This window comes from Malus sylvestris, chromosome 12 (genome assembly GCF_916048215.2).
Source record: "Malus sylvestris chromosome 12, drMalSylv7.2, whole genome shotgun sequence".
Taxonomy (NCBI): Eukaryota; Viridiplantae; Streptophyta; class Magnoliopsida; order Rosales; family Rosaceae; genus Malus; species Malus sylvestris.
Window position 1 is genome coordinate 30,379,316 of NC_062271.1, and position 27,717 is coordinate 30,407,032.

General features: G+C 33.4%; 2 protein-coding genes and 1 pseudogene across 3 annotated transcripts; 2 read left to right on the top strand and 1 right to left on the bottom strand.

Moving 5' to 3' along the window:
* Nucleotides 1–508: 508 nt before the first annotated feature.
* Nucleotides 509–9,041, top strand: LOC126593062 (uncharacterized; annotated as a pseudogene).
* A 2,197-nt stretch (nt 9,042–11,238) lies between these two features.
* On the bottom strand, nt 11,239–14,384 carry LOC126593065 (uncharacterized; the record flags this gene model as incomplete). Its single annotated transcript, XM_050258929.1, has 4 exons — nt 14,122–14,384; nt 13,817–13,873; nt 13,621–13,685; nt 11,239–12,311 (listed from the first exon to the last, which is right to left on the bottom strand). A coding segment is annotated over exon 4 (1,071 nt), but the record flags the coding sequence as incomplete, so codon positions are not given.
* Nucleotides 14,385–17,238: 2,854 nt separating this feature from the next.
* Nucleotides 17,239–27,513, top strand: LOC126593063 (5'-3' exoribonuclease 4-like). Of its 2 annotated transcripts, XM_050258928.1 has the most exons (23): nt 17,239–17,525; nt 18,099–18,201; nt 18,304–18,380; nt 18,466–18,657; nt 18,839–18,958; nt 19,152–19,214; nt 19,297–19,434; nt 19,533–19,697; nt 20,169–20,246; nt 21,006–21,092; nt 21,808–21,885; nt 22,177–22,272; nt 22,847–22,917; nt 23,098–23,226; nt 23,338–23,414; nt 23,504–23,544; nt 23,665–23,739; nt 24,459–24,610; nt 24,704–24,808; nt 24,892–24,967; nt 26,109–26,185; nt 26,341–27,084; nt 27,164–27,513. In XM_050258928.1, exons 1-22 carry the CDS (start codon nt 17,319–17,321, stop codon nt 27,059–27,061), a joined length of 2,928 nt encoding a protein of 975 aa, XP_050114885.1. In that variant the 5' UTR covers nt 17,239–17,318; the 3' UTR covers nt 27,062–27,084; nt 27,164–27,513. The 2 variants fall into 2 exon arrangements, with proteins under 2 accessions (XP_050114885.1, XP_050114884.1); XM_050258927.1 differs by having other exon boundaries at nt 26,341–27,513.
* The last annotated feature ends 204 nt before the right edge of the window (nt 27,514–27,717 follow it).

The window sequence follows — 27,717 nt, forward strand, 5'->3', positions numbered from 1 at the left end:
AGCATATAATGAGCATTTATACAAGTATTTAACAAGTCTCTTACAATTTATTGAAAACATAAAATGCAAAATCAAAGTTATTTATTTTCTGTCTAAGTGAGAATGGTGACCTAGGCGGACGCCTAAGCAGATCTAGATTTCAAACGCCTAGGGATTAATTAGAGGCAGTGATCAACTGCCGAGCGCCTAGGCAAGGACTAAGCAGCTCTATACCGTGATTTTTGGAATAGTGTTATAAAATTTTAATTAATTTGTAATATGGTCCCATAGATGTTCATAATTGCAATAAGTTTAGGATAAAATTTCGGAATTTGTTGTTATTAAAAATTACAACAAGAATGTCTTGTGTTCTATGACCCTTTTTGTCTGGGTTGCGCCGGCTCTTATGGATGATGTGTTTGATATTTGGAAGATGAGATATGCATCTATACGTATTTGACTTAGTTTTCTTCCTTCCGTTTTAACAAAAAAAAAAAAAAAAAAACCAAATTACAACACTAACCATTTTAAATAGGGAGCTTTAATGAAAAGGGATTGAATTAACTTTTAATTAATGAAAAACCACCCTAAACTATTATTTAATGAAAAGGGCTTAAATTTTAATCATAAGGACACAAAACTTTTATCTTAGGCCCTACAAAACTAAAACACACGGGCTCACCAAAAAGCCCAAACCGCATAACAATTAATATTCCAAAATTACCCCTAACGGAGCCTAACCCAGGCCCGTTAAGTGAAGTTACTGAAATTCATCATCCCTCCCAACGCCATTAATGTTCACCAAACCCTTACACCGTACTAAAAAAACGAAACCTCCATTGCTGCAAACGTCAAGTTCTCAAAGCGTTTTCAAGTTCGATTCAAGTTTTCAAGCAATAATCTACACATCAAATCCGGAATTTCTCAACCCACAAACTACATTTGAGGACGAAAAACTGAAAACATTCGAACTGTACGTTTGCAGAGTCGAAATCGGACAAACACAGGTACGAACCTATAATTTCTGATATTCTTGATGATTTCTTACTTTAATTTACTGAATATGTGCATTTGCATGTTTGAGATTCTAAAAAGTGAATTATGTTTCCAGTTCACAGTTCTGATTTGCATCCAGACGAAAACACACAAAAAATTTGCGAAATAAAAGCAACAGAGAAGAAACAGAGGTATGTACCACAAAATTTCTGATATTTTTGGTGATTTTACAGTAATATGTAAGTTTGCATGCTTCGAATAGCAATGTTTCTGCAAAATGGAATATTTTTACTTCACTTTGATAACTGCTCGTTTTCTTATAACCTTTAAATAGTATTTTCTTGCCCTCATATGTTGTTTTCTTTGCTTAAATAACTTAAATATAATCAACATTCTATTCTGGTGGTGTTTTAGTTTAATATATAGTGTTTACAAAATCTGGGATGCATTCACGAACGAGTGTGGTTTTCTACTTCAGTTTGATAAATAGTTCAGTTTGGTAAATGGTTCAGTTTGATAAATAGTTGAGTTTGCTAAGTAGTTCAGTTTGATAAATAGTTCAGTTTGTTTTGTAAAAAAATGTGGTTTTCTCGTTCAGTTTGCTAAATAGTTCAGTTTGATTTGTAAAAAAGTGTGGTTTTGTAGTTCACTTTGATAAATAGTTCAGTTTGCTAAATGGTTTAGTTTGATAAATAGTTCAGTTTGTTTTGTAAAAAAAGTGTGATTTTCTACTTCAGTTTAATAAATAGTTCAGTTTGCTTTGGTAAAAAATAGTTGTAATAATTAAACTATGTTTATTCTTACAGATGGACGGAACAAAGAAACTAAGAATAAAGACTTTCGCTGTAAAGAGTCCACGTAAGATAGAGAATATAAGACCAGCAACTTCTTATGTTCAATATAGATGCAACGTTTTCGGGTTTGCAAATGCAATGCAATTGTACAGACCAATGCTTCAACAACGCCAAGATGTCATCAATCATTTGGCCGAGACACCATTTTGGAGTCTAATCAAGTTCTACATGGATGATGAAATTGTTGCAACGGACAGAAAAAAGAAGTCTGATATGGATCTGATCAAGATCATACAATGCTATGACTCCAAGCAACAACGGTTCAAATTCGGAGATCATGAGCCAAAAGCAATAACAAGTGAAGACGTCGTTCAAATATTTGGATTGAACAACCAAGGGGTTGAACTACCAAACACAGACAAATCCACAAAGAACATGAAGGACAGCTTTGTCAAAACATACTTTGCAAAGCAAAAAATAGTGAAAAAAAAGGACATTGTTGAAGCATACCAAAAATCAGTCCAAGACAAAACTCCTGAAGGGGCAAAAGCTACTGCTTCAATTATATGTGTGCATCTGCTACAATCACTGTTATTTGCAACATCTGGAACTTACATATCGTGGAGCTTCATAACAATTTGTGGAGCTTTGGACCAAATCAGCAAATACAACTGGGCAAAAGGAGTGAGGGACTACTTGTTCAAGAGGATTAACAAATCAAAGAAAAAATGGAAAAATGGAGAAGAATCAGCAACAACAAGCGGATGCACTGCCCTTATTTTGGTAAGAAATAAGAACTATATTTAAAAAACATGAATTATTTCTTATAAATTACACAAGAAAGTAATTGAAAGTTCTTATTTCATGCAGTATTGGATTTGTCTTCACACCAATCTGGTGGAGACAATAAGTGGGCGAGAAAACATGATTCCTGCCATTGGAAGATGGGACATAACGAAAATCCACAAAGCAATCAGAGACATTCGAGTTGAAGAAATTGAGGTAAGGAAAAATAATAAAAGTATTTCAATAAACAGTATATTTTTGCACTTTACAGTTTCATAACATAGTGATCTTTACAGTTTAAAGTTTCAGAAGTGTCATTTATATAAAACAGATCCAGCAATAGTGTCATTTATGCAAACTAGTGTGATTCAATAAATAGTAACAGAAATAGCGTAAAAAAGAAAAGTGTATTTCAATAAATAGTTCAGTTTGTTTTGATAAAAAAATGCGGTTTTCTACTTCAGTTTAATAAATAGTTCAGTTTGCTAAGTGGTTCAGTTTGATAAATAGTTGCGTTTGTTTTGTAAAAAAATGTGGTTTTCTAGTTCAGTTTGATAAATAGTTGCGTTTGTTTTGTAAAAAAATGTGGTTTTCTAGTTCACTTTGATAAATAGTTCAGTTTGCTTTCATACAAAAGTGTGGTTTTCTAGTTAACTTTGATAAATAGTTCAGTTTGTTTTGGTAAAAAAATGTGGTTTCTACTTCAGTTTCATAAATAGTTCAGTTTGCTTTGGTAAAAAAGTGTGGTTTTCTAGTTCAGTTTGCTAAATAGTTCAGTTTGATTTGGTTAAAAAGTGTGGTTTTGTAGTTCACTTTGATAAATAGTTCAGTTTGCTAAATGGTTTAGTTTGCTAAATGGTTTAGTTTGATAAATAGTTCAGTTTGGTAAATGGTTCAGTTTGGTAAATGGTTCAGTTTGCTAAATAGTTGAGTTTGCTAAATAGTTGAGTTTGATAAATAGTTCAGTTTGTTTTGTAAAAAAATGTGGTTTTCTAGTTCACTTTGATAAATAGTTCAGTTTGTTTTGTAAAAAGAGTGGTTTTCTAGTTCACTTTGATAAATAGTTCAGTTTGCTTTCATACAAAAGTGTGGTTTTCTAGTTAACTTTGATAAATAGTTCAGTTTGTTTTGGTAAAAAAGTGTGGTTTCTACTTCAGCTTCATAAATAGTTCAGTTTGCTTTGGTAAAAATGTGTGGTTTTCTAGTTCAGTTTGCTAAATAGTTCAGTTTGATTTGGTAAAAAAGTGTGGTTTTTTAGTTCACTTTGATAAATAGTTCAGTTTGCTAAATGGTTTAGTTTGCTAAATGGTTTAGTTTGATAAATAGTTTAGTTTGGTAAATGGTTGAGTTTGGTAAATGGTTGAGTTTGGTAAATGGTTCAGTTTGCTAAATAGTTGAGTTTGCTAAATACTTGAGTTTGCTAAATAGTTCAGTTTGATTTGGTAAAAAAGTGTGGTTTTGTAGTTCACTTTGATAAATAGTTCAGTTTGCTAAATGGTTTAGTTTGATAAATAGTTCAGTTTGGTAAATGGTTGAGTTTGGTAAATGGTTCAGTTTGGTAAATGGTTCAGTTTGCTAAATAGTTGAGTTTGCTAAATACTTGAGTTTGCTAAATAGTTCAGTTTGATTTGGTAAAAAAGTGTGGTTTTGTAGTTCACTTTGATAAATAGTTCAGTTTGCTAAATGGTTTAGTTTGCTAAATGGTTTAGTTTGATAAATAGTTCAGTTTGGTAAATGGTTGAGTTTGGTAAATGGTTCAGTTTGGTAAATGGTTCAGTTTGCTAAATAGTTGAGTTTGCTATATACCTGAGTTTGCTAAATAGTTCAGTTTGATAAATAGTTCAGTTTGTTTTGTAAAAAAATGTGGTTTTCTAGTTCAGTTTGATATATAGATCTGTTTATTTTGTAAAAAGAGTGTGGTTTTCTAGTTCACTTTGATAAATAGTTCAGTTTGCTTTCATACATTAGTGTGGTTTTCTAGTTAACTTTGATAAATAGTTCAGTTTATTTTGGTAAAAAACTGTGGTTTCTACTTCAGTTTCATATTATGTAATTTAACAACTATTTAATGTGTCACTGTGCAGATTGGTGGAGGTATTCCTTGTTCTGAAGAACCAATAAGGGAGCATTCCAACATCAATCAAGAAGAATGTAATGCCATTCCTTATCCTCAACAAAATAATGAGTCTTCCAAGAAAAAGGAAAAGAAGACACCGGGAAGGAAAAGGAAGAGAACTGAAGTTGGAGCTGAAGAAGATCAAAGCATCACCATCAATGAAGCTCAGTTACAGTTTGATCAACTGTACCAAGAAGAATTCATGAAATTTGATGCAAGTTATCAAAAGGACTTCTTCGGGATTGATAATACATTAGGTGTGGAAGATTTTGAAAAGTTTAAAAGATGTGCGAGCATGGATCAAAAGAGGTATCTAGTCCTCAGTCACATGATGATATATGCACTCGACAACCTACACACAAATTCAATTGTAATGAATGAAACAACTGGAGCCCTTAACAGAAACATTGAAAAGCTTCTGCAAGAACGACTTGAGGACAAGCAGAAGATTAGTTCAATGAACACAGAAATGATACAGTTGCAATTAAAGAACACAGCAGCTTCTATGAAAGTAAATAAACTTCTGGATGAAATTGGAAGTTTGAAGAAGAAGCTACTGGAAAATCAAGGTGAGGATCCAGATAATGATGATCAAGTTGAAGAGCATACACATGATAAGGATACTACTACTGAGGATCCAGTTCAAGAGAATGCAACTGAAAATGATGTGGCTATGGAGGATCCAAAACAAAGGCATGCAATTGATCATGGTCCAGATGAAAATGAGGAGGATCAAGCTGAGGAGGATCAAGATCATGAAGGAAAAGACGCTGCCACTGAAAAAGCAACCTCTGGAGATCAACCAGGTGTTCAAATGCAGACTCCAACTATCAAGGATGCTGAAAAGCAAGAAAAAGAGACTGCCAAAAAGAAGACGAGAACACTGGTAAAAAATATTCGAAGGAGGGATGATCGTAAACCAAATGTCGATCCACATTATGATTATATCCCCATCTAGAAAAAACAAAAGAAGGCAAAATACATATATGCTGTGAGTGGCAGTGAAAGCCCTTCAATTTTGCCGTCAGAAAGCCAACCATTGGATCTAATAATTGAGAAAGGAAAGGAGGAGCCCAAGGTTGAATCACCCTTGAATCCAATTGCTAAAGAAATAGCAAACAAACCTGCAAAGAAGGATGCAAAGAAACCTGTAAAGCGAAAGCTTGACAAACGGTATCATCTACCTGCATCAACAAGGGCGTACAAGTTACTTGCAGATGAGACAAAAGAAAAATTCAAGGAATATTACAGACAAGAGAAAATGTAAGTTTACATTATTAATCATAACTTAATACATGTGTACACACACACACACACACACACATATATACATAGATATATAATACGTTTTATTTTCTGATACAGGGACTACTTCTGGATGCAGCCAAGGCAAGGGTCCATTGTGAATGACCTTGTTGTCCTAAAATCAGATCTGGCATCATTGTTTGTGGATGGAGCAATCGATGCCAACATAATTGATGCTTCGTTCTACACAATGGCAGAAAACGAATCAAAAATGAGGCAACAAAAAAATCTGTATCTTCCTTCATTCATATTTGTAAGTGCCAAACAGTTTTGTTTACAAAAAAGTTCAGTTTGATAAAATAGTTCAGTTTATTTTGATAAAATAGTGTGGTTTTGTAGTTCAGTTTGCTAAATGGTTTCTAGTTCAGTTTGATAAGTAGTTCAGTTTGTTTTGATAAAAAAATGCGGTTTTCTACTTCAGTTTGATATATAGTTCAGTTTGCTAAATAGTTCAGTTTAATAAATAGTTCAGTTTGCTAAATAGTTCAGTTTGCTTTGGTAAAAAAGTGTGGTTTTCTAGTTCACTTTGATAAATAGTTCAGTTTGATAAATAGTTCAGTTTGCTAAATGGTTCAGTTTGATAAATAGTTCAGTTTTCTTTGGTAAAAAAAGTGTGGTTTTCTAGGTCACTTTGATAAATAGTTCAGTTTATTTTGATAAAATAGTGTGGTTTTGTAGTTCAGTTTGCTAAATGGTTCAGTTTGATAAATAGTTCAGTTTATTTTGATAAAATAGTGTGGTTTTGTAGTTCAGTTTGCTAAATGGTTCAGTTTGATAAATAGTTCAGTTTGCTAATAGTTTAGTTTGATAAATAGTTCTGTTTGCTTTGGTAAAAAAGTGTGGTTTTCTACTTTAATGTTGATAAATAGTTCAGTTTGCTAAATGGTTCAGTTTGATAAATAGTTCAGTTTGCTAAAAGTTCAGTTTGCTTTGGTAAAAAAGTGTGGGTTTCTAGTTCACTTTGCTAATAGTTCACTTTAATATGTAGTTCAGTTTGCTAAATGGTTTAGTTTGATAAATAGTTCAGTTTGATAAATAGTTCAGTTTGCTAAATGGTTTAGTTTGATAAATAGTTCAGTTTGATAAATAGGTCAGTTTGCTTTGGTAAAAAAAGTGTGGTTTTCTAGTTCACTTTGCTAATAGTTCACTTTAATATGTAGTTCAGTTTGCTTTGGTAACAAAGCGTGGTTTTCTAGTTCACTTTGCTAAATAGTTCACTTTGATATTAGTTCAGTTTGCGAAAAGGCCTTGCATTCACTTTAAAACTTTAAATGTGTATTCTTGGTTTAGAATGATATGTGGAGATTGAAAAAAAAAATGTGTATTTTTTTGTTCAGTTTAAGAATTAGTGTTGCTCATTAATTAAGATTAATAAATACATGTGTATTCTTGGTTCAGAATGATATGGAGATTGAGAAAATCAAGAGTGATCAGGAGCATATTGACAAAACATTGCAGACAGTCTTGCAAGATAATGTGGATAAAGTAGCAAAGGTCTTCATATTGATCAAGCATTACTTTCACTTCAGCTTGGTAGTTTGGGACATTAAAAATGGAAAAATGACACACTACAATTCCAAACTACCAAGGGTACATGGGAATACAGACCTATACTTTGATCATGCTGTTCAAGTTGTAAGAACAAAACTATAATTCAATTACAAACTATATTCTTATGCTGATAGGAAAAATCAAACTTCATAATACAATTTCTTTTTTTGTTGTTTTTTTTTTTTTTGATTTTTTGGCAGAGAGACAAAATTGAAGGATTTTACAAATATTTCAAAGGAGACAGCAATCTCACAATAGATATTGAAATATGCTTAACTTGCGCCCAACAAAAGGAGGACTCGTAAGTACAAACAAGTTGATCTCTATATTTTTCAATTAAATTTATACATTCAAACACATAAGAAGGACCATGAAAATCATATATACACACACTTTGATAAATAGTTCAGTTTGTTTTGGTAAAATAGTTCAGTTTGATAAATAGTTCACTTTGCTTTGGTAAAAAAGTGTGGTTTTCTAGTTCACTTTGATAAATAGTTCAGTTTATTTTGGTAAAATAGTGTGGTTTTGTTGTTCAGTTTGCTAAATAGTTCAGTTTGCTAAATGGTTCAGTTTGATAAATAGTTCAGTTTGCTAAATAGTTCAGTTTGCTAAATAGTTCAGTTTGATAAAAAGTTCTGTTTGCTTTGGTAAAAAAGTGTGGTTTTCTACTTTAATGTTGATAAATAGTTCAGTTTGCTAAATGGTTCAGTTTGATAAATAGTTCAGTTTGATAAATAGTTCAGTTTGCTAAAAGTTCAGTTTGCTTTGGTAAAAAAGTGTGGTTTTCTAGTTCAGTTTGTTTTGATAAAAAAGTGCGGTTTTCTACTTCAGTTTGATATATAGTTCAGTTTCATAAATAGTTCAGTTTGCTTTGGTAAAAAAGTGTGGTTTTCTAGTTCACTTTGATAAATAGTTCAGTTTGATAAATAGTTCAGTTTGCTAAATGGTTTAGTTTGATAAATAGTTCAGTTTGATAAATAGTTCAGTTTAATATGTCATCGAATGTTATAATATGATCTCATTATCTGTCATACTTATTTGTTTATCCAAAAAAAAAAATGCAGATTGGATTGTGGCATATTTGTCCTTCAATTTGCAACCCAAGTGCAAGAGGGCAAACCGGTAGAAGCCACCTTTGAGAAGGAAGATGTATTTGCTAAAAGAGCTCAAATTGCAACTACACTTGTGAATCACAAGAATTGTTATGCAAATGGACTGAAGAAGATACTTGAAGACAGAAGACAACAAAATAAACATGGTCAATATGATGACATTCCAGATGAGGATTTTATTACATTAGCTTGAGTTTTACAAATTACATTTTATATCAATGTACATCTACATACAAAACCCCGAGCTCAGGTGGGCTTGTATGCTGGTGCCCATCCCATACTTGCGTACGTTTTATAATTTTTTTGCCCTATGTGGCCTAATACCATTACTCATCTAAAGAAACCATATAAAAATGAAAAAGAAGTTTAGTATGAAGCCAATTAACTTCGCATACCTGATTCTTTGAGTTATAACTTATAAGAATGAGAACTATATTAAAAAATTTCACATGCTTACATTTTGGCACTTCCTTTTTTGTTAAAGTTCCCTTTTATTATCCAAAAAATATAGTTACCAAATTAGATAAATTTATGCAAAACAAAAAACTAGATAACTTAAACTGTTTCTGAAATATATGTACACACTATATCTAAAAAATGAAAAATAATAGCTTTTTTTTTTTTTTTTTTCAGTTCCAAATCAGCACCCCATCCTTCACGCATAATTAACGCCCAGCAAAAATCATCATTTCACTCTTCCGCTAACTTCACTTTCTCTCCCTAACACCACTCCCATTTTCACGCACAGATAAGCCACGATGAAGAAACTGCATGCACTATAAAAAAAACCAGAAACCCAGCCCCCAGCCCCTAGCTCAAATCATCAATCCTCATTTCCCGATTTCGTACATCATTCCAGTTCTTTTACGGACGAATTCATGCAAATTTCAACTTCGCTGAGCAGCTTGGTCGCAGAAATACCCAGAAAATAAACAGAAGGTAACAATCTTACAATTTTTCTCAACATATTTCGCAAAATCATACGGTTCATTGTTTATATAACAAACATCTACTGGAATCAAGCATATAGAATAACATGCATCAACTTAAACAAAACCCAGATTATACTATTTGCTTAAATTTATTTTGTTATTTACTATCAGTACGAATCCATCACAGATCCACCCAAGAAAAGACTATTTACTAGCTAATCGTTCAATATATAAACATACATTATGCTATTACACGAACTATTGTGATTCTCTGTTTGTAATTTTTATATTTGAGTAAAATAGTTCACGATTTTTAAGTTTAATAAACACTGTTTACGAAATAGTTTACAATTTGCTTTCATTTGTAAATAGAATTGAAATGTACGGAAATAGTAAAATCTGGGATGCATTCACGAACAAGTAGTATAAACATATATTACGCTATTGCACGAACTAGTATGATTGTCTGTTAATAATTTTTACATTCAGTAAATAGTTTGTGTTTTTTAAAGTTTAATAAACAGTGTTTACGAAACAGTTTACAATTGCTTCATTTATAAATAGAATTGCAATTTTTCCAGATCTTACACATAAAACACCTGCTATTGTACATTTTTATTTCTAATTTATTTAGTTATATGAATCTTATAAAGATTTATGCACTTATAAAAATGTTTTCCAATTCCATAAATAGTAATTCACCTTGGTATGTTTCAAATATAATTGTGTACTTGTACTGATTTTTTTTTGTTTACGATCAAGTTGGATTCTAATAAAAACTATATTGACAGATGGTTTCAGTTAGAATAACTGTACAAATGTCAAACTCAACCAAAGCCAATGTCAAAATGATATCCAAAACAACAAAGAGGACAGAACAAAGGAAAATGCTTGGAAAAAAAGAAAACATATCACGTACGAAGAAGGAGACAATTCATCTACAGATTGACACCACTACTGAAGAAGAAGTTGGAGAACCAATGCAAATTGCAAAGAAAAAGGTGAAAAAAAAACAACCACTACAAAGGCAGAGGAAGAGGAAGACACAACCTAAAGAACAGAACAATTGTGAATCAAGGATGCAGAAGAAAAGATGTCAAACACTCCAACCACCAACAGCAATCAAGAGAAAGAAAAAGGAAAATGCCAAACCAGTTTCAGAATCAAACAAGCAACAAATTGAAGAAACAGATATTGAAGCTCTAAAAAGCAACAATGCTCTCAACAAGAATGATCTACAAGTCAAAAAGCAAACATTCACCCAAAAAGCAGCAAAGCCAAAGACAAAAAACAGAAAGAAACTCTTGGGTGAAATTCCATCATTCAACCTGGATTTAAAAGATGAGCCTTCTTCACAACCGGATGACCTTCCAGCAACAAATCACATAGACAGCAGTGTGAATTGGACACAACTTCAAGTGTACAAGATGCTGAAACCAGATGATAGAAGAAGAATAACTCAATTCTGGTCAATAGACAGCAGGTAAGTAATACAAAACAAAACTCTTAACTGAAGTTTTTACACACTCCCATAACTTTATAAGCACTGACGAATTATTGTATAACTAATACTTTTGCACTGTCCTGCAGTGATGAATACTGGACGGCTGAAACTACAGATTTCAACTATTACAGAATAATGGTGTTGAAAGATGACCTGCACAGCAAGACAGAAGTGTTCCCTTGTATTTGCTCTTGATAAAAGTACCATCAATGAATAACATCGGGCGACAAAACATGAAACCTTTTATCCATGCATCATAAGCAATAAACAAACGAAGAAATCTATTGCTCTCCGGTACAACTTCAAGCTCAAAAACAGATCCAGGATTGCTTGAACGAGCAGATTCAACATACCAAGGCAAGAACTTGTAAGCATCAACATCATCACCATTTAACTCAAAAACTGCCCTCTGTTTGCCAAAATAGGCAGTAGAATAATCGATATCTAATCCATAAAACTGTTTTAAATTTGAAATGATCTCCTTCGGTTTAATAAGAGGATTTGATTGAACCTTATCTTTGATGAGAGAAGCAACAAACTGTCGGCCAACAACTTTGTTTTTCTTCTTTCGAATCATACCCTTGCATGTATGCAGATTATGCAACTTCCGAATAACAAAAAAGTTATTAATATCACACTTGGATGCATACACACGCCAAAGACAGCCATCAGATTCCTTCCTAGAACACTCCGCACTAATGCGATTCTTATCATTCTTCAAATACTTCAAATCAAAACCACATTCAACAGAAAACTTCTTCAACTTATCTCGGAAATCAACACAACCTCCCCTAAAGACTTGCCCCTCAGATTCTATGTAATTGTCCCATTCACATGACATATAATTGTGCACACCGTATGAACCATACTTTCCTAAATGATCATTTTCACTAGAAACAATCATAGAGTCTAATGTACGGCAAGAAGAAGATGTGCTTTCCGAAGGTAGTTGAACTATGGAACCATCACATTTGTCTATAACCAATATTTCTACAATCGATTTCCCAACAACATCAAGAACCATCAGCATGTTTAGAACATCGGCATCACAATCTAACACGCAATTAGGATTTTCATTCAAACCATATCGCAACTCAAAACAACCAGCTCTCAAACCCTTAAACCTAGAACAAAGATCAATGCAAATCTGATTGAAGGTAGAAGATGATGAAATAGAACTAACGACGCATAAACCACCATATGTAAACCGAGCTAGTTTACCATTCTCCATAACTGTTTATTAATAAACAACAACTGTTTATTAATCGGTTGCAAATCTAAATTCAAATCTTTGTAAAACAAATCAGTTCCTAATAATTAAACAATATGCATATAAAATGAAAAAAAATAACACTATTCATAAAACACAACAATCACAAAACAACAAAAAAAAAAACAAAAAGTAAACTGAAATATCCACTGTTTCGTAAAAAAAGAACACTATTTCTGAAAAATGTTAAAAACATAAAATGTGATGAACACCTATTAGTTAAACAATATACATATAAAGTGAACAAAATTACACTAGTTATAAAACACAAGAATCACAAAAACAAAAAATAAACTGAAATACACACTGTTTCATAAAAAAAGAACACTATTTCTGAAAAAATGTTAACAACATCAAATGTGCATAACACGAATTAATTCATAATAAATTTATGAAAAAGAAAAACAAAATCAAGATGACCAACATACAATATAAACAAAGTGTGGTTTTCTAGTTAACTTTGATAAGTAGTTCAGTTTGTTTTGGTAAAAAAGTGCGGTTTTCTACTTCAGTTTGATAAATAGTTCAGTTAGTTCATTTTACTTTGGTAAAAAAATGTGGTTTTCTAGTTCAGTTTCATAAATAGTTCAGTTTGATTTGGTAAAAAAGTGTGGTTTTCTAGTTCACTTTGATAAATAGTTCAGTTTGTTTTGGTAAAAATGTGTGGTTTTCTACTTCAATATGATAAATAGTTCAGTTTGCTAAATGGTTCAGTTTGATAAATAGTTCAGTTTGCTACATGGTTCAGTTTGATAAATAGTTCAGTTTGCTAAATAGTTCAGTTTGATAAATAGTTCAGTTTGCCTTGGTAAAAAAAATGTGGTTTTCTCGTCACTTTGATAAATAGTTCAGTTTATTTTGGTAAAATAGTGTGGTTTTGTAGTTCAGTTTGCTAAATGGTTCAGTTTGATAAATAGTTCAGTTTGCTAAATGGTTCAGTTTGATAAATAGTTCAGTTTGCTTTGGTAAAAAAGTGTGGTTTTCTAGTTCACTTTGATAAATAGTTCAGTTTAATGAACACCTATTAGTTAAACAATATACATATAAAGTGAACGAAATTACACTAGTTATAAAACACAAGAATCACAAAAACAAAAAATAAACTGAAATACACACTGTTTCATAAAAAAAGAACACTATTTCTGAAAAAATGTTAACAACATCAAATGTGCATAACACGAATTAATTCATAATAAATTTCTGAAAAAGAAAACAAAATCAAGATGACCAACATACAATATAAACAAAACAAAAAAAAAAAAAAAAACTTACCTGATATTCTTCGAAATAAGAAACTCCTAACTGAAAATTTCACAAACCGGAATCAATCTGCTAATCTGAAAACAAATCAACAACAATATATAAGTCAAATAAAAAGCTAAGCATAATTCATGCAAAAAAGAATTCAAAATCGAATTCCAATTCAAAAAAAAAAAAAAAAAAAACAAACAAACAAATCAAAACTTACCTGTGATTCTTCGAAACTCCTAACTGAAAAGTTCACAAACCGAATCAATCTGATAATCTGAAAATAAATCAACAACAATATATAAAGTCAAATAAAAGCGAAGCATATTACATACAAAAACAAATTCAAAATCGAATTCGAATTAAACAAAAAATCGAATTCAAAATCGAATACAAAACTGCAAAAAACAATGTCGATTACCTCCAAACGAAAATCTATCCAAATATGAAAGACGATCACTCCAGTTAAAATATTCAAGCACAACGAACAACACCGATGTTTATTCCGGAACAAATGTCGATTACCTCCAAACGAAAATCTATCCAAATATGAAAGACGATGACAACGATTCAAGAGAATCTCAAAATATGCAACCACTGCGAATCTGTTCTGAAACAAATGTTTATTCCGGAAAAATTGAACAACGGCGATCACGATTTCAAAATGCTCTCAACATTCGTCGGCAAGCATTACTCAAACCACTCAACCAGATTCATAAAAAGTTGAAAATCCCACTGAAACTGATCGGCAAAAATTTAAATTCAATTAGTTTATACGTTCGGCACCGAGTAATCTAACATAATAGTTAAATTAGGTTAACCACATCCGTTAGGGGTAAAATTGACAAACTATAATATTATTTAGTCTGGACTATTGTATTTGGGCTGATATAATAATGGGCTTTGTACTAACCATTAAATAAACTTTCAATATGGTTTTTGGTTAAAAATTAAACTTTTCAAGCCCTTTTGGTTAGTTTTCCTTTTTAAATATCTCAAGATTCTCAACTATGAATAGAAACATATTAGAGCGTCAGGTTCAATCATTAAAAACGTCAAAACAAGCAACAAATTTAGAAAAAAAATATTTGGAAAAGTTGGACCAAGTGAGATTGATAGTTAGAAATTAGAATAATGTTGAAACATTCATACCAAAAAAAAAATGTTTTACTGAAAAAAAAAGTGTTTCCTTCTGGCCCAGCTCAAAAGGAACTGGGCTCGCAAATCATGTTAGTTTGGGCCGAAAACAAAAATCTCTTGGGGTTTGATTGAAAAAAAAATTGTTTTCTTCTGGTCCAGCCCAAAAGAAACTGGGCTCGCATATCACGTTATTTTGGGCCGAAATTAAAATCTCTTTGGGTTAGCCTGCCTGATTAACCATTTCATATCACAAAATAATCTTCATTTGTTGGTTCTCAATTAGAAGTCTACAGAACTAGTTGAAATTTAAGTTACAAATTACTAATGGGATAAGAATATTCAGTTACAGCTCATTTGGTGTTGCAAGCTGATGACAATAATCATCCTTTCGATCTTCTTGTTTTTACATGCCGATGATTTCTTTCAAATCTTGGCAATGCGAACTTCGGTATGTCTACAAATAAAAGAATTTTGTGGCGGACAGTGTAGCAACCTATAGTCTTGATTTAAATTCCGGTAATTCTTATTTTGACAATCCTCATTCTTGTTCAGTTAGTTTTATTCGTGAAGACGACTTTAGATATTCAGGTCTAGATTTATTATTGAGTAGATTTGTTCAAGCTCTTGCTTTTACCCCTATTTTTTCAAAAAAAAATTTTAATTTTTTTGTTCAAACAATAAATTTTGTTAAATTAGAAGTTAGATTAGCTACCGACATGTTTTGAACCTATACCGTCATGCAAGGGCTTAACACATTTTCATTACTGTGGTAAGAGGCCACTTGCCAAAAAAAAAAAAGTTCGAATTAATACTTGTTTACAGAATTGAATCATACTGTGGAAATTACAAATTATATGAAATATATATTTAGGAAATAACATTTTTTATTTTGAAAAAACCCCGAAGAGGTTCGAAACCGTGATACCAAACAACCTGCACGTGATCGCGTGTTTTTAAATTATGGGTGTTGAAAATAATTAAGGGCAAAACATATTTGCAACTTTTGTTTTTTTTTTCTTTTTTTGAACATATCATCTAAACTAAAGACAGGGACTAGACTTAACCTCGTAATGAGTTAGAAATAATGTGATTCAAATTCGTATTTCGGTAAGAATCGAATCTGAAATCTTTTATTTACAAATAAAGACCATAATACCAAGTGACTGCAACTTTTATTCATAGTAAAAGAAAATTCCCTAGTAAGAATTTCAATTAAAATTTAGCACATAACGATTGAAATGTAAGGTGGGCCTCGACAACTAAGTTGATACTTCTCAATATATGATACGCTAATAATAAACAAGTACAGGTGTTATAATTCCATATACACCATAAAATAGTGATCCAATAACACTAAAATATTTTTCGATAAAGTTAATGTTCGAAATGACCAAAGTACAAACACCTAAACTCGGCAAAGTAAACAAGTACAACACCACTTTTGACAAAAGGAATAAGAAAAAAAAAAAACAAGTACAACAGTAGTCCTACGTCCAAACATCCTCAATTCGTTGCCTCTTTACCTGTTCTTTATAGAGTATGATTCTCTTTCTTTAAATTTTGTGAATTTTAATGAAAAGTTCATGCTACGATTCATTTTAACGAAAAATTACATTTTTACACTAAAAAGTCAATCCTGATACTATTCACTTTATCATTTATTTTGTTCTTATCGTTAAAACTTAAGGGCTTGTTTGGTATCCTATTTGAAAATTTTTATAATTTCTCAAAACATTTCTTAAAAAAATTTCTTGAAAACAATTTTCTTTAAAACTCAAAAACTTGTTTGGTATGCAATTTAAATTTTTTAAATCTTACAACTTAAATTGGACAAAAAGATCCATAAAAAGGGGGTCGAGAGAGAAAGAGAAGAGAGTAGGAAATAAAGTAAGAGATGATTGAAGGAAAGAGAAAGAAGTGAGAAGATCGGAGGAGATAGAGAGGAAGGGGAGTGAGAGAAAGAACCGAGATAATAAAGGAAGCGGATTGGAGGAGAGACGAAAAATGTCAAAAAAAAGAGAAGGGGAAGAGGGAAAGAAGAAAAGAGAGATAGATTTGGAGTGAGAGTGGAGGAGAAAGAGAAAAAAAAGGAGTAAGTTTAAGTTTAAGTTTAAAAACTCTAAAAACTCATTTTTTGTGTTTTTAAATAATAGACTATATTTTTAAGTTAGTCTTGAGTTCAATTTTTAAAAATAATCCTACCAAACAAGTTTTTAAGGCCTAAAACTTGAAAATTGTTTTTGAGTTTAAAAAGTTAGATTCAGATAGAGTATCAAACATGCTCTAAAGTATTCAAGCTTTTTTTATTATTTTTTCTTTTAATTTCTATTTATTTGAATGGTTATGATTAAAACCATTGTTACTTTATGTTGACTTTTTTATTTAAAAAAGAAAAAGAAAAAAAGGGTAAGGAGGGAAGAGAAGTTGGAACGGTATTCCTCACGTTGAGGGCATTTTGGTCACAATAATATTTCCCTTTTAGCCACCAGAAAGCTCCGTACAAGCAGATCTCCAAAAACTCCACTCCAAAGCACCTTTTCTTTTTCTATCTCTCCGGCTCCGACAAAAACGACACCGTATTCATGGGCGTCCCTGCGTTTTACCGCTGGCTAGCGGATCGGTACCCGCAGTCCATCGCGGACGTCGTGGAGGAGCATCCTAGAGAGGACTCCAATGGCGTCCCATTGCCAGTCAACGTCTCCAGACCAAATCCTAACGGATATGAGTTCGACAACTTGTACCTTGACATGAACAACATTATACATCCATGCTTTCATCCGGACGGCAAGGTTTGCCCTCTCTTTTTATTGAAATTGTTGATTTTGGTGCTCTCAGAGACGGAGTTTTGCTTAAATTTGTGGTTAATGGTAATTTTTTTGTTCAAATTATGGGTTTTGGAGATGTTTGTTTGGGTTGCTTCCACAATTTTCTTACTTTTTGTTGCTGTCGATGAGAATTGAGTTCCAGATTGATTGTTTGCATGTTGTTGCTGTGGTGTTTGCGTTTAATGATCGAAACGATTGATTTCGGTAGTTGTAGAGATGAAAAACTTGGTCTTTAGGTGTAATTGTTTGGATTTAACCCTATCTATATCTATGTATATGTATTTTGTGGCTTGACAATACTTTAATTTAGTGCCTTTTTCTTGTGAGAAGTACGAGACTCCGTTGTTTATCTTTCGTATGTCGACTTGAATATTGACTTGGACCATTAGATTGAGTAAAAGTTATCCTGTTGTTTTTGTGGGTGTTCGAAATGTGGGCATTTACCAGGTTATTATGTGCTTTCGGTGACCTCTTTATGATGAAATGCCTTTGCTTAAAGCTGTAATATGATGGCATGTTATTTTTTTGTGTGTGCAGCCTCCCCCCGCAACCTATAATGATGTATTCAAATCAGTATTTGATTACATTGATCATCTGTTCACATTGGTTCGCCCAAGAAAGCTTCTTTTTTTGGCAATTGGTATGATTTAACTTAAGACATGTTAGTTTTCATCTCTAATAAGTTTTTCTTGCACTAAATTCAGTACTTAATATAATTTTTTTTATTTTTTTTATCTCGCAGATGGGGTTGCTCCAAGAGCTAAAATGAATCAGCAACGTTCTCGACGTTTCCGAGCTGCAAAAGATGCGGCTGAAGCAGTAACATCTTAATCACTGTGCATAATTGGTTCCTATCCAGGGAGGCATGGACTTATTGTTGTATTTCTTAAATGTGTTATGTTAGGAAGCTGAAGAGGAAAGACTGAAGAAAGAATTTGAGATGGGAGGGGCATATTTGGTTCCTAAAGAGAAACCTGAAACTTCAGACTCAAATGTTATAACCCCAGGCACTCAATTTATGGCAGTGCTCTCGGTGGCACTTCAATATTACATACAAAGCAGGTTGAACCACAACCCTGGTTGGCAGTCTACGAAGGTTGGTTTGACATCATTGTCTGTATTGATTTGCAATTTCCTCCCTTAGCCCCTTCAAGATCGGATGGTTCTTTGCCTACGGAGTAATCCATTCTTTATATTTTTACCATGTACTTCTGGTTTTCAGGGTACTTTGTCTCTCTAAATTTATTTATGGGGCTGCATTGGGTGGTTATTTGAAGGTTATACTTTCTGATTCGAATGTTCCTGGCGAGGGAGAGCACAAAATAATGTCATACATCCGGTTGCAACGCAACCTCCCTGGTTTTGACCCTAACACTCGACATTGTCTTTATGGTTTGGTGAGTGTTTACGATTTAGGCCTTTTGCGATTCTTATATTTGCTGTGATAATTATCAGGTTTTTGTGAATAGTTCTTTTGTTGTGTGCATGTATATGCATGTTTTGTGCTCTTTGAAAGGGAAACTATTTTGTATTCCTTTGTTGCATTGCTTAGTTTAGCTCTAATCTGAGTATTTGGATCATCATAATCAGGATGCAGATCTGATTATGCTGGCTTTAGCTACACACGAGGTTCACTTCTCAATATTAAGAGAGGTAGTTTCTCATTCTTCAGAACACTTCTGAGTTGTTTATTATAAGTGGTTGGTCTTATAGATTGTTTACCACAATTGTACAGGTGATTACTTTTCCAGGTCAACAAGAAAAATGTTTTCTTTGTGGACAAGTTGGTCATCTGGCAGCTGAGTGTCGTGGTGTACCTGATGATAATGGAAATGTGGTTGATGAAACACCAATTCACCAGAAAAAATATCAGGTTGAAGAATTGGAATCCTCCTCTCGTTGCTAACCCCTTTTGAATTCCTCTTGATATCATTCTCATATTATTCCGAAATTGACATTTTGTTTCTGCAGTTCCTCAATGTATGGGTATTGCGTGAATATTTGCAATATGAGCTGGATATTCCCAACCCTCCTTTTCCGCTCAATTTTGAAAGGATAGTGGATGATTTTGTTTTTATGTGTTTTTTTGTTGGCAATGACTTTCTTCCACATATGCCAACATTGGAGATCAGAGAGGTATGTTATTGTAGCCAGCAGTCTGTCGCTTTAATTTTCAGAAGTCAGCCAATTTTAGGGGTTTAGATACTGAGTTTATTGCATCCTTGTCAAATTACAATGTCTTGAGATTTTTTAACTTTTACTGTATCAAACACATGATTGTTGCACTGATCCTTATGTTTGGTTGTTCACTTTTCTTTTTTACATGATGAAAGGATAAAGTTTTGGCCCTTTCACATACAAGCACTTGATAACATTTCACTTCAGAGAAAAACACTTCAAACCCAATGCTTTAGGACAAGAACCCTCTGACTTTGTAATAGGAGAAGGGCACCAAAGGAATTCTACAACTAATAATCAATTAGACCATGGCATGTGTATAGATTAGGGTTTTTTTTTTCCCTGTAGTTGAGTTTTTGAAGTGTTTTATATAAAACTTATAGTTGACGGGGAACTTTCTAATTTACTATTAACTTTTTATTGCCTCAGGGTGCTATTAATTTATTGATGCATATTTATAGAAAGGAGTTTACTGCTATGGGAGGTTATCTTACTGATGCGGGTGAGGTAAATTACTCTTCTTTACATGTCTATTAAACTTGTATCTCATTGCATTTTCCATAAATGCCATTCTGATGTGTCGATCGCAATTTAATTTCTTATCTATGATGTTTCGGAATGGGTGCAAAAGTCATCTAGTTTATCTTGTTTTTTATATTTAAAGTATCAACTATTTGGATGTTAACATTTTTTTTGTGCGTGAAAATATCTAAAACGCATCCATGGATGAGAATGAATGCCATTTCTATCATTGCTACATAACAATATTGGGAAGACCTGTATTGTAATGTAGGAGGCTTGTTACCACCAACTCCTTATTAGCGATCTAATACGTTAGCGCACCGTAGTAAACTGTGACTCCAATTGTTGGAGCTCCTGCAGTATTGTGTGTAAATGGTATACAATGCCTGATATTGAGATTCAATTAAAATAGCAATGAAAGGATAGACTGGAACATGATTATTCCTAATAGGCAGATGTGTTTGTTATATGTAAAACATTTTAATCTCTCTCAAAAAAGTTGGATGTTTGCTCTGTTATTGCATTTGTTTGTTTAAATATGTTTCTATGAAGAATTTGTGTGTGACATAGTAATATTTGCAGTTTTATCGACCAATTGGAAAATATGTTCCTATGTGGGACTTGTGTGTAACATAGTAAAATATTATTTTTTGGCAAAAAGCTTTTGATCTATATATAACGACAGTTTATTTTGGTGAATATTGGGACCATGTATGTGCTTATCCATTTGAGTTTCTCTCACAGGTATTGTTAGACAGAGTGGAGCATTTTATTCAGTCTGTTGCTGTTTTTGAACAACAAATTTTTCAAAAGCGGGTTCGAATTCAGCAGGTATTTTGCTTCTTTCTGATTTAGCGTGTACTATCAGTTCATTTATTTGTCAATTTACTGGAGCATCATCAAACCAAGGGATGATGACAAATTCAAGCATGATAAAGAATTTATTCCTTTCAATTGCTTTCTTGTCCTTTAAATAATTTAGCCTTTTTTTTTTGTGCGGGAAGCTTTTTGTCAAGATTGCTAACTTAGTGGACTCTTTAAGTTTCTTTTTGTGATTACTTGATTATAACGGAATTCCTCTGGTCTTAAAATTTTCCCCGTTACCATGAGTGAGATGTTTGGTTAAACAAAAATTTAAACTTATAGAGAGATGTAAATGATGGTAGTTATATAGGTGTGTCTGGCAAAAGACAAGTAATTTATAGGTTTATGCTATTTTTCAGTGGCATCTGTTCTGAACATGATGACTACTCATAATTATGTAGTGACTTATGTGTTGTGTCCTGACCTCATGTAGATCCCTTTGGCAGAAAAGTTAGTCCATTCATGTTCAACACTATGTATTTACCTACATGATATGTGAACCAAAGGCTTTGGGCGTTGTTTTTTAATGTATTTGAACACATGGAAGTGAATTTTTGTTAGGGGGTATATTGTGGAATTATAGTTCACTGAATCATGCGTATTCATAACTATTTATTGGTCAGAAATTTGCTCCTTTAGTCGATCATGGTGTTTCTTCATGCTGAGGATTATTTTATTGCAGGCTATTGAGAATAATGAAGAGAGACATAGAGCTAGAAGAGAAACTTCAGCAGAGCTACCGGCTCCGGTGATAGACAAGGTCTGCAATATAATTGTAACTGTTTAATCAAAATTTTATATAATGCAGTGATAAAAGAACTTAACTTTTTTGTGCCATCTATTGTATGTTAACTCATTTCACTGAAAAGTCATGAAGTTAGTGCAAAAGCTTCTTAGAAACTCTGCACCATAGAAGTTATTTTTGCTCTGGTTGGATAACTAAGACTTTTCAATGTCCCTTCTGTTAAATAGGGCAGGCCAAGTAATTAAGGAATGTATGGTATCCATACGTCTGAATGGGTTTAAAACTGTTTTTTATTTTGTTTCTCAGGTTAAATTGGGAGAGCCTGGATACACAGAAAGGTATTATGCTGAGAAATTTCAAGTATCAAAACCAGAGGAGATTGATAAAGTCAAAAAGGACTTGGTAAGCTCTCTCTGGCGAGACTTTTTAGTTACATTATTTGGCTGTGGAATGTGGATATGATTTTGTTTTTGGATATCATTTACACTACCTATTTTTGTTTTTCATGTGAACTATATATTTTGGATTGAACCTCAGAGGTTTAAGCTGTGGGGTGGGGTCTGTACCTCTACCCATCTATAATTGGGCTTTTTTATCTCAGAAAAAAAAAAAAAAAAAAAAAAAAGAGATTGGGGAAAATGGTTAAACGACTATGATTAGGTCTTTACATACTACTTACCAAGAGGCAAGGCAATTTAGGATATCAGAAGATTTCATATGTTGTGAGTTTAGGAGATTCTTGTAGGGTTCAGTTTGCTGCCTTCATTCCATTCTAAAGAGCTTGCCAACTTTTATTAGAGAATGCTTGTTTCAGTGGTGGTAAAGATGGATTATTTTTATTTAGTAATTGGGTGCTTCATTGTTTTTTATGGTGTTCTAATTCAAAAGCTTTTCATCTTTTTGCTGTAGTTTCTTCCTGGTTTGATGGGACAATTACTAAGTTACTCCATGCTAAAATATTTTTGTTTCTTTGTAGGTTTTAAAATATGTAGAAGGCTTATGTTGGGTTTGCCGATATTATTACCAAGGAGTCTGCTCATGGCAATGGTTAATTGGACTTTAACCCTTTGCTTCTTTTAACTACTTTGCCTCATCTTATTGCTGATCTGCATGTCTGACTGCTCTATCTCCAAGTTGGAGGAGTGACAAGTTGAGCCAACTTGTTGACTGGATTGTGTCCCGTTCAATTTCAATAACTATGCTTGTGTCTGTTTGTCGTTTTTTCAGGTATTATCCATACCATTATGCTCCTTTTGCTTCTGATCTGAAAGATTTAGATGAATTGGAAATAACATTTTTCTTGGGAGAGCCATTTAAGCCCTTCGATCAGCTCATGGGAACCTTACCAGCCGCAAGGTCTCTCTCTAATTTGTGGTGTTGAATTATTCAAATAAGTTAACATTTATGTTTAGAAGATTTTCATCTTATAGACGTGATAATGCTAATCTCACTATTTCTATTTTACAGCTCCAGTGCTCTTCCGGAAAAATACAGAAACTTGATGAGTGATCCAAGATCTCCTATCCATGATTTCTACCCTGCTGGTAATAATTGATTAGTTGTATGGATCTTTTTATAATGTGAAGTTGTATCCTGTCTGATAATTTTTTCCTTTTGAAACATCTCACTACAGATTTTGAAATTGACATGAATGGCAAGCGCTTTGCATGGCAGGTATGATCTTGTGTAGTGTTGTTTTTCTTTATTTTATTTTGTGGTTTTTTTCAACCTTTTGGAGAGGTAAACTAATGGTAGTTATATCACTTTATGTGTCTCTGTGTGTTTGGAAGTCAGGGCGTTGCCAAATTGCCATTCATTGATGAGAAGAAATTGCTTACGGAGACAAGGAAGCTTGAAAGCACTTTAACGGTTGGGAAGATCATTCATTTTCTTCCTAATAATTTTTTGCATTAGTTATACTTCATGTTCATGTGATTAACTGTCAAATTTGTACTCCCTAAAATGAATTTAGTATACCAAATACTTACGTAAAGCGTTGGCTTTTATAAATTCTAGGTTAGCTTGCAGGAATTATGTTTCAGTTTCACAATCAGGTTTTTAGGAAACATATGGCACTAGGTGCTAGATTATTTGTGTTTACGTGTGGCGTGTTTAATTTAATATTCATATATTCGCATAGCATATTCTTATAAGTTTGCGTAACACCGGAGACTATTGATGAACATGTGCTAGATTATTTGTGTTTAGGTGTGGCATGTTTAATTTAATATTCATATATTCGCATAGCATATTCTTATAAGTTTGCGTAACACCGGAGACTATTGATGAACATGATCAAGTAAGGGAGATTAAAGTCAACAGTTCTGATAGACTGAATTTTGGGGAAATATAAATCTGTCCTTTCATGGCTATCTCTTCGAGCTCTGAACCAATAGAATTGAAATTATTGGCTGTGTATTTATTGGTAATTTGAGATAGAAATGCCTTGAAGCTGTAGGTCTTTGGAATCATGGATTACATTTTGGTCAGAGTGGGAGTTAAAGATATTATATGGTAGGCTGCAATGAGCCTACGACTCATCTCTGGATTCTTTATCTTACCATAGGGCTATTTTGGACGTCTTGCAGGAGGAAGAGCAGGCTCGGAATAGCATAATGCTTGATTTGCTTTATGTTTGTACTTCTCATCCTTTGGCAGCACACATCATTCCGTACTACCAACTGTGTTATCAGACACCCCCACATGAAAGATGTTTATGGATCATAGACACAATTGCTAGGTAGGTTATTTTAGTAATTGTCTATATTGGGACTCGTGGTTCAATTGTCATTGTGGAACTCACTAGAATTGCGACCCTCTACTTTTTTTTCAGTGGTGGAATGAATGGATTCCTTTGGTTATCTGAGAGAAATGGCGTTAGACATGTAATCCCTTCCCCTGTTCATGGTTATCCAAACCTTCATTATAACCAAGTCTTGTAAGTAGGCCCCTTACTATTGTTGTTGTTTTAGTACTTAAAGAGAATAAAGCGTTTTCATGGTGGGGACTTTTCATATGCAGAAATGTTACCTATTTTTACCCCACAGCTCATACACACATTCCAGAACCTCCCGAGGGTGTGATAATGCCCAGAAAGGTATGTGAGCTCTGGATTCTTTGAAGTTCTTGCCCAACTCTTACAGAATTTTTCTTTTTAGTCCATGTCAAATGCATATAGCTTATATCCCCTTGTGAACACGTTCCTTCTTCCCGTTAATGCTGGGATATATCAGGTTCCTATGGTTGGTGTTTCTTTTGCTCATGCTTTGTTCAATGTGAATCTTCTAGTGAGAAATATTATGTTGTTGTCATTTTCTTATGGGTCAAAAAAATGTGAGGAGTTGCATATAAGTTGAGCTTTTCTTATTTTCACTTCATGTGTTGATTTATAATCAAATTGTTCTATGCTTGGAGATGCTATGTTGATCAAAGATCAAGGTTGTTTGCTTGTAACTGGATGTTGACACTTGATTAGTAAAAAAGTAATGCGTGGGTGGATTTATTTAGTGTGTTGGATTCTTTTCCATCACAAATTACCCAAGTAATCTACCCGAAATAAATGTTTATGGATTCTGTTACATATTATATGAGAGTAGATTTGGAAAAGAAAGCTGGGGCAGAAGTAGACAGTGCTATGAAGATGGATGTAGGTACTTTAGGAGGAGGTTTGGTTCCGGAACCTTATATGGGGGATAAATAATAGGTTAGGGTTTATAGTTTTTATAGGCTTTTTTTTTTAATATTTTGAGCTTAAAGTTTGGCAACACATTGGGTTTAGCACATTTTAACTTGCAAATTGGGTTTAGAAAATAATACACAAAACAAATAATTAAATAAAAAAATTAATTTAATTAATTCGGTTCGGTTCGGTTCGGTTCGGTTTCTAGATCACTAAAACCGAACCGAACCAAAAGAATTCGGTTCGGTTTGGTTTTTTCAATTCGGTTTGGTTTTTTCGTTTGGTTCGGTTTTTTTGGTTTCGGTTTTTTTCGGTTTTCGGTTTTTTGAACCCATCCCTTGTGAGGGGTTCTTTTATAGAATAAGAACTCATCACTTATTACATATTTGCCCATTCCTTTATCACATAATTACATTTAAGTCCTCCGAGTATTTGTACGAGATATAAATACGAGACCCTAAATATGGTATAAACGCGTTTTCTATTATCTTTTCTATTACTCTTGATTATTTGGGATTCACCGGGACATAATTTGAATTATTCTTTTAAACGTCTTCAGGTTGTAAGACCTACGGACATCAAACCATTCCCTACGTTATGGCACGACGAAGGTCCTCGACGCCAAGGTAGAGAGAGGTGAGTTGAATTCCAGTTGTCCTGATTTTACATGTGTTTTTTGGCCTAGTAACAAGATCTCAAATTGGGAATATCTGTGAGAATCTTTATCTTATAACTACTGCAACTCAGGACTCTGGATTGTGGTTTCTGAACCTGATGCATTTGTTTTATAGGCCACAAATACCTGGAGCAATTGCTGGATCCATGTTGGGAGAAGCAGCTCATCGACTAGTCAAGAACACCCTTAATATTAGACCTAGTAGTTCATCCTCCGGATTTTGGGATCAACCGACATTACGAAATTCTGGAAACTATGCAGGAAATTATCCAGTCAACCGACCAAGATCAGCTGGGCCCTCTGGGTATGAGAGTGGCTTCCGCGAAGAATTTAAGTACGGAAATTCCTTCAATCCTCAGGTCATGATGATTAGGCCTAGATTTCTCGCATCAAATGGTATGCAAGGTGGCAGACAGAATTTTAGGGCACAAGAAAGAGTACAATATCAAGAACAGAGTTTTAGGACACAAGAGGGAGTACAATATCAAGAACAGTACCACAACCTGAGAACCGCGATGTCTAGTTTAACAGTTCAAGGCAGTGTGAGAACCAGGTCACCAGCAGCGGCGCCACCTGGGATGCCAAATTCAGGATACCAAGCAAACCATCAGCACCAGTTTGTGCAGAACATGGGTGCCCTTCCTTCGCCACCTACCAAGTGGATTAGCAAAGAACCAACTGGAAATGGTGGATTATTTGTAAGGCAACAGGAAACTGGATATGGTGGAGCATATGAGCAACCGCAGGTCAAGGTCTATCAAGTTAAGACGCGTGCTCCCCAGGATATGTCAGACCGTGGAGACCAGAGCGGGAGTGATTCCTCAGGATTTGTGTGACGTTGCCTGGCTATTTGTAAGAGGTACAACCACACAACTTACTCCAATTACTGATTCTGGGGTTCTGATGCGAAAGTGATTTGGCTTCCCTATATGATGCAGTCAGTACCGAAAACCGCAGGACTGTTTGTTACATTAATACAAGAGGATTTTTCTTCAGAAGCTCTCTCAGGTTGTACTAACTGGCTATGGCGGTCATATACGACTAACTATTTCTTAGGTGGTTTGTGAAATATGCAGTATATAGTTGCAGGTTGTTGTCATAGTTTCATAGGAAGAATTTGTGAAGGCGCTTGCCCAAATCAGAAGTAGGGGAATAATATTATGTCATCCAAAAGGAATTCGATGTTAGTAGCTCCGAAAATATTTTCTATTTATTCGTTCCTTTTTATACCTGGATATTTTTTTTTCAAAATATGATATGATTCGAGAACAGGGTTGTTTAAAGAGAATTTTAACGAAAAGCTCCTGATACTGTTTACTTTAACGAAAAATCATATTTTTACACTAAAAAGTCAATCATGGTACTATTCATTTTATTTTTTATTTTGGTCTTATCATTAAAACTCAAGGTTTTTAAGCTCTTTTCATTAGTTTTTCTTTGTTTAAATGAAACGAGATTTGGTGCTCGTGTTTTTGTTTGTGGAATTCAAAGG

Coding starts and splice junctions, on each gene's coding strand:
- LOC126593063 (XM_050258927.1), top strand. CDS start 17,319: ATGGGCGTCCCTGCGTTTTACCGCTGGCTAGCGGATCGGTACCCGCAG. Junction 18,959..19,151: donor GACATTGTCTTTATGGTTTG/GTGAGTGTTTAC, acceptor CATCATAATCAG/GATGCAGATCTGATTATGCT. Junction 20,247..21,005: donor ATCTTACTGATGCGGGTGAG/GTAAATTACTCT, acceptor TTTCTCTCACAG/GTATTGTTAGACAGAGTGGA.